At 41.1% G+C, this 6,641-nt stretch overlaps 1 protein-coding gene across 1 annotated transcript in view; it reads right to left on the bottom strand.

Annotated features, from left to right (window-relative positions):
- Positions 1–6,641, bottom strand: part of UBAC1 (UBA domain containing 1) — a 29,959-nt gene that overhangs the window by 10,337 nt on the left and 12,981 nt on the right. The window contains exons 6-8 of the mRNA XM_018563723.1: positions 3,096–3,204; positions 1,922–2,141; positions 310–396 (exon numbers count right to left, since the gene is read on the bottom strand). Of these exons, the coding sequence (XP_018419225.1) occupies positions 310–396; positions 1,922–2,141; positions 3,096–3,204 (416 nt within the window). The remainder of the gene's footprint in view (positions 1–309; positions 397–1,921; positions 2,142–3,095; positions 3,205–6,641) is intronic.

Below are 6,641 nucleotides of genomic sequence, written 5' to 3'. Positions count from 1 at the left end.
ATAAGAAGAGAGAGAGAGAGAGAGAGAGAGAGAGAGAGAGAGAGAGAGAGAGAGAGAGAGAGAGCAAATGAAAGAGAAGGGAGGGAAGGAAAAAGAAAGAAAAAGGAGAGTGAGACACCACGGGACGATTTAAAAAGAAGAATGGGGGTAGAGAGTGAGGGAAAAAAAAGGAGAAAGTGAGAGAGAAAAAGAAAAGAAAAAAGGAGAGATGATATATGAGAAACGTGATAAAAGTAAAGCAAACAGAGGTCCGTCAATGAAAGGGAGGTGCAGAGAAAGAGCTTAGGGTTAGTTTGTACTACTACTCACAGCTGCATCCTGCTGATTGTTGTTCACACGCAGTGCATCAATCACTTCTTTCTCATCAAAGCCCATCTCCATCAGAGCAATGACAGCCTATGCGGAGAAGAAATGTCACTAAAGCCACACGTATACTGTACAGTACACTGACATTTCATCACTCAACCGTCTGCATTACTCTGTAGCCCAGAGCAACATGAGCACAATCAGCTCTTCTACCACAGTGTTAGAATTGAATAAGATTGCCTTTCTTTAGGGCTGATTCACACCAGATGCTTTGGGGCTGCGCTAAACATTTTTTCCAATGCAACCCCAACGTATAACAAGGCAAATTGCCTCGTCAAGGATGGTCACAGTTCACATTACTGTTTTGCAGTGGTGTGTGCTGAAAAAAGTACTGCATACAGTACTTTTTTTTTTTTTTTTAGTGTACTGGAATCGCACCACTCTGTGCCTTTGGAATGAAATTGTCGCTTGTGACATGTAAATAACGTTTTAACAGAAAAAGGAAAGAAAGCAGTGTGATGCGCATTGGCACTGTGACATCAAATGCACAAACAGCAGCCGCTGTTGTGAATCCACCCTGCCATCATCTAACAGATGTGCGGTATTGGCTTTATCACCTTTCGGGGTAGTGGCTAGTTACCCCTTATGAAATGTTCACATTTTAGCTATGGACCTACTGTATAGTATATAGTTACTAGCTATATGTATATAGTTTCTGGTGGAAAAGCATGGCTCCACTTTGGTGGTATTGTCTTCATTTTCTATGTATTTTAAAAGGCAAATAAAACTAAAACACTTTTTTCCCCAAATCGTTCACCAGCAAAAAGCACTAGAAGAAGGTAAAAGAGGACTTATTATGGGAGTTAACTGAGTGTAATTAGGCAGAATCATTATTCACAAACATTTGATCTACAATAACATCTGGAACTTTTACCTTGGAGATAAACAGGGTTATTCACTAAAAGGGTGAAGAGTTTGGAGAAGTGAACAATCTAGGACAACATAGCTGAACTGGAAAGTGAATGAATTTGGAGATTTCTTTCCAGTTCAGCTATGTTGTCCTAGACTGTTCACTTCTCCTACCTTCTCCAAACTCTTCACCCTTTTGTGAATAACCCTGTAAGTGTCCCAAATTTACAGTGAATGATCACTGTAATAAGAGGTTACACTGATCGCCAAGGCCCTCACTGGCTTCTGTTTGCAGACTGAGGCTTCACTTCTCAAACTGACAATCAGCCCTTACTAGAGTGTATAGCAAAAATGGCCTGTCTAGATGTTCATAAACGTCCTGGAGGCTTTAGAAAAAGCGTGTACTGGGAGACGTGGTACATCGGATGTCCCCATTCAGAAAATACCAGTTGCCTAGCTGTCTCTGGCCTAAATAATTGAGTCACTGACTCAGAAGCAGCTAGTTAGGCCAGAAGTCTTCATCTGCATGCTTATTCTAAATCAATGACTGTAAGGATGTCTTTACAGCCAGACAAGTAGCATTTTCTGAAAGAGTTCTACAATAGCATCTTATGTATTTTCCGAGTACAGGTATCCTTTAAGGGGAAATACATAGCAAGTTTTCAAGTGCTTAAACATTTTATCACTGAATGACTAGTTAACACACCCGAGGGTCAGGCCGAAATTCTCTTTTCCTTCTAATCTTCTTAAAGATTTCTGTGAGTTCATCTGTAGGCTCCTCTGCTGTGGCTCCTAAGCTGGTTCTGGGGTCAGCTGAGGCAGAATCTCCCGCCACTTCTGACATGTTTTCATTTGGGAGAGGAGTGTCTGCTGCTGGATCATCTGCATGCTCAATCAACCACTCCATGGCCTGTGTCACTGACATGCTGAGACAAGTACAGAAGAAAACAATCAGAAAATGATAGAGGGAAACAGAGTCCAAGTGAGACAGACAGGCACATGGCCAACGTAGGCATAAAACCATCATACAATGCCAATGAACCTTCAGAAAGCTTTAAAAGGAAACCTGCAGTGAGAAGGTATGCAAGCTGCTACTGCTGACCTCTCCTCCTGTAACTGCTGGTTACCTGGCTGTCAGGCTGATCCATTGGTTTTAGTACTTTCCATATCAGTGACTCAGAACAAATAACCATAATAGGATCTCTGAAGGATTTATCCTGACTATCCATGTCTGTTCCAGGGCAGTGTTTCAAAGTACTGAATCCTGAGGCAACCGGCATTTTCTAAAAGAAATCAGCAATGGTAACTCTGTATTTCACTTAGTAGAGGTTAAATACCCTTCGGACATCTACAGAAGTGCTTCAGTCCAGTGGAGCAGTCTATGTGGGGACTAGCAGCATACTTTCGGACAACGCTTTATTTCTATAACAAGCATTTTTCTTTAGACAGATGCCATGAGCATGGAATATGATATTCAATACAACACATACATCTGAGATGGAATGCATGCATTTAATATGACTTTATCACGTTGCAAGTTAAATACACAAGAGCCAAATATCATTGTCATGTGATGCCCCGAAGTGGGTACGTAGAGTACTCTTTATGGTGAGGTAGTCAACACTTCACCAACAGATTTGATATAACTGCTCATAAAGTTTGTGTGACCGCTTATCTGCTGCCTTATCAGAACACCGACATCTGCAGATTCATTAGAAGGAAGGGCACAGTACAGTCTATCAGGTTTCATTAAATGCTCAGAATATCTGCTGTAAGCTGGCAGGTGATATTCCATCCAGTGCTGGCTCCTAGAATATAGTGAGTGTATGTGCAGCAATAAGAAGCATCATCACAAACTCAGAAAACTCAGAAGTACCTACTGATTTAACCGGAGGGCCTTCACCGCTCTACTCTCAGGAAATCCCATCTCTGTCAGCTGCCTTAGAGCTATTTCATCCACCCGATCCTCCTCATCTTCATCTAACATGGCTGAAAGGGATGCAAAGGAAATATTTAAGTATCATGTCTAAAGAACAAATACAGCCAACATTTTACCTGACAAAACATCTGGAAATATATGCACATACTCCACTATATGGAAGTGTATGATGAGGAGTGTCAACACACTTGTTAGAGCAAGCAACTAAGCAGACTTAGCACTGTCCTGCCTCCTGATGGTTCTTTGGAAAACTAGTGAATATCTCCACACTGATGACAACCACCTTAACCTCCCTGTCTACTGTAAGTCCACCTTAGATCCTCCCCTTCCATACATGTCGCAGTCACTCCACTGCAAGCTTAAATTCACCTACAGGTAAAGTAGTTTTATTAGAAGGCTCCCTTGAAAACACTTGCTCAACAAATAAAATAATTGTTCTATGCAAATACATCTGCATGTAACAATCGGTGCCATTAAAGTTTATACACAGCCTAAACTTTTTGGATACAATGCGGACGGCTTAGAACCCCTTTCAGGTTTTTAGTGCTGCCCCGGGCTCCATTATCATATGGGTAACAGATTCACCAGACAGGATGTGACAGAAAAACTACGTCAAAACAAAAACAAAAACAAAATAAAAACAAATAAAACATTTTTGGAGTAGGGGAAGACTAGAATTTCTGATAGTTTTGCATTGCCGTCTTTGCTCGCTCCCTGTCTTGTGAAACCACCGTACCTTACAAAGTGAGCGGAAATCTCTCCAATGGAACACTGGGTAACAAAAAGAACCAGACAGGTTTTAATCCATCCTCAACATTATCCAAAACTAAAATAAATTCTAATAAAAGCCCATAAACCGGTGTGCAGATCCTATGAGTATTATGCACATAATCAGCCAAACTGTTCTTTTTTTTCCAGATAAGACTTATAAATTCTGACAACAGCTGTTCTGTGCAACCTCTCTACTCATTTTCACTTTTTTTGATAAAACAGTGAAACAAATCCAGTTGGATATATTTTGTAGATAGTAGAGATGCACCAACATTTTTGCCGCCGAAAATAGCACTTTAGGCAAAATGCCAATAGTACCATGATGGCCGAAAATGCGGCTGAAAATTCAGTGTATCCCAGCTTCTCTCCTCCCTGCTGGGCGCCTTCTGATGCAGTGGCCGGCACACAGCGGGGAGCAGAGAAGCTTTCAGGAGGCTGAGCGGTTGGCGATAGAGGTCAGGATGCTGAGCGGTACGAGGTGGTGACAGCTGGACATGTGCACTGGCAAAAAATGTGTTTAGATTCAGATTTTGCGAAATTTAGTTTTTCGGGATTTGGGTCGAAAGTCAATTTGTTCCGGGATTCGGACGAAATTCGTTAGCGGTAGGCTGTACGAATTTTAGTTTACTTTTCGTATTCGTTTCGTTGTAGCAAATGACATTAATTTTCAATTTCTTAAATTCGTCTACAAACGAAAATGCGTACAGACTAAATTTCATTTTCGGAAATACAGATCCGTTTTCATTTGTCATTTCTGTTATTCGGAAATTCGGATACATCCGAATCTGTGAATAACGAAAATGCGTCCGAAAAACTGACTTTTCCAAAACGAATCGCACATATCTAGTGACAGCTGTCCTCGTTACAGGAGGTGCAGCTCTCCTCCCGCACCTCCCGGCTCTGCCTCCTGTATCAGGATAGAGAACGTCGTGATCTGTCAAAGGACAGCCGATTCAGGATGGAGAGCAGTATACAAACTCTCAGCGATCAGCTGAACGTTGAGTGTTTGAAAATAACTGCACATAGTATCCTTACTGTGTCCCAGTCATAAATGAACAGGAAGTGCTCTACAGTACTTCCTGTTCATTCATGATTGTGGACATTGTAACTGATACTATCTCCTCAGTTTATGAATGAACAGGAACACTCAGTATAGAGGATTCCTGTTCATTCATAACAGGGGCTGCAGAAAAAGATTTAGGACTCTTTTTATTTTCGGTTTTGGTCTCAAAATTCCATTTCGGTGCATCCCTAGTAGATAGTATTTTTGTTTTAAAAAGCCCAAAATCTTTTTCTTTTTTTAAAATTTTTTATCACTTTGCTCGCACTATTTATTTTTTTCAAATTTTTTCTCAATATCAAGTTTCCATGTCAAATTTAGCACAATCTGACAGCACAATTAGTCTCTGAACGTGCCAATAATTTTGCCAAACTCTCTTAATACATCTGTCAGCTATACAATCACTCAATGGAAGTTCTAAATGGTGCAGCAATAACAAAGCTGACTGTATATTAGCTGATGAGGCACTTGGAAGGAGATAGGCCGGAGCAATTTCCATGAAACAAATCAATGTATTTTCTTACATTTTTTGTACTTTAGGAACCAATGTTGTCTTTGAAAAACATAAAAAGTCACCCTCATGTGACAGAGCTGTTGTAAGCAGTGAGGAACTCTTGTGTAGAGGAAAGGACGATATGCAGAAGATGTATCGTGAGCAAGAGGCTAGTGATAGTTTTCTGTTACTTGAGATACCGGAATGTTACTGTAAATAGATCCAGGACAGAATTATCCCGGAGCTTTAATCTCCACAAATAGCAGAGAGTGCACCATGGTAGGCAGAGCACCACTGTCAATGAGACCACACTGAAATGGATCAATACATTTTTCCTGTAACCTCAGGATCCCAGTTATATGGTCCACATAAATGAATGGTCTTATTCTTTCAGCTGCAAGCAATTTAAACAGCTTTCAAATCACATCCTCACACTATTGATACTTGCAAATCTAACAGGTGACAACAGGAAAAAACTGCTGCAGGAGGTCTGCTTCCATAGTCCCCATGTTTTCTAAAGCTGGCCATACATTATGCGAATTTCGGATGGTTTTTCAGGAAGCAGCTGATGGAAGGAGCCTGTCAGAGACGCAGGCTGCAGACGAGTGGCACTAACAGATCCGACAGCCTATCTCATAGAAGAATAATGGCAATTAGGTAAGTTTTTTGACAGCACTTGATTGACTGGGATGACATGACAACATGATAATTTACAAACCTTATATACCAATCCCACTTATACGCAAGGTGGTCATACACTGTGCAAATTTCATCCAGTTCATGAGGAACTGGCCGAAATTTGCACAGTGGGTGCCACGGCCAGCACTCTTTCAGCTCAGCTGATCAAAGGAGCTGGTTGGAAAATCTTCATGCAAACAGAGCCGGCAGCCAATGAGCCGGCGGCCCTCTTAGGGCATTCTGACAACGTCCGCTGTCAGAATACAAAAGAAACAGCGAAGATTCCTCGATCAACGCACTCATAGCATCGATGGAGGAATCAGCTCTATTTCTTTCATTCAGCCCATGGGTTGAACAAAAAAAATAGGGGCAGTGTATGGCCAGCTTTAGAGATCTCTAAGTATAAGGGTGATTGGTATATAAGGATTGCTGATTGCATATTAGGAGTTGAAATCCTGTCCAGATTTTAAATATATATATATATA

This window comes from Nanorana parkeri, unplaced genomic scaffold, assembly GCF_000935625.1.
Source record: "Nanorana parkeri isolate BGI_ZX_2015 unplaced genomic scaffold, ASM93562v1 scaffold689, whole genome shotgun sequence".
Classification (NCBI taxonomy): Eukaryota; Metazoa; Chordata; class Amphibia; order Anura; family Dicroglossidae; genus Nanorana; species Nanorana parkeri.
This window is presented reverse-complemented; position numbering and strand designations above follow the sequence as displayed.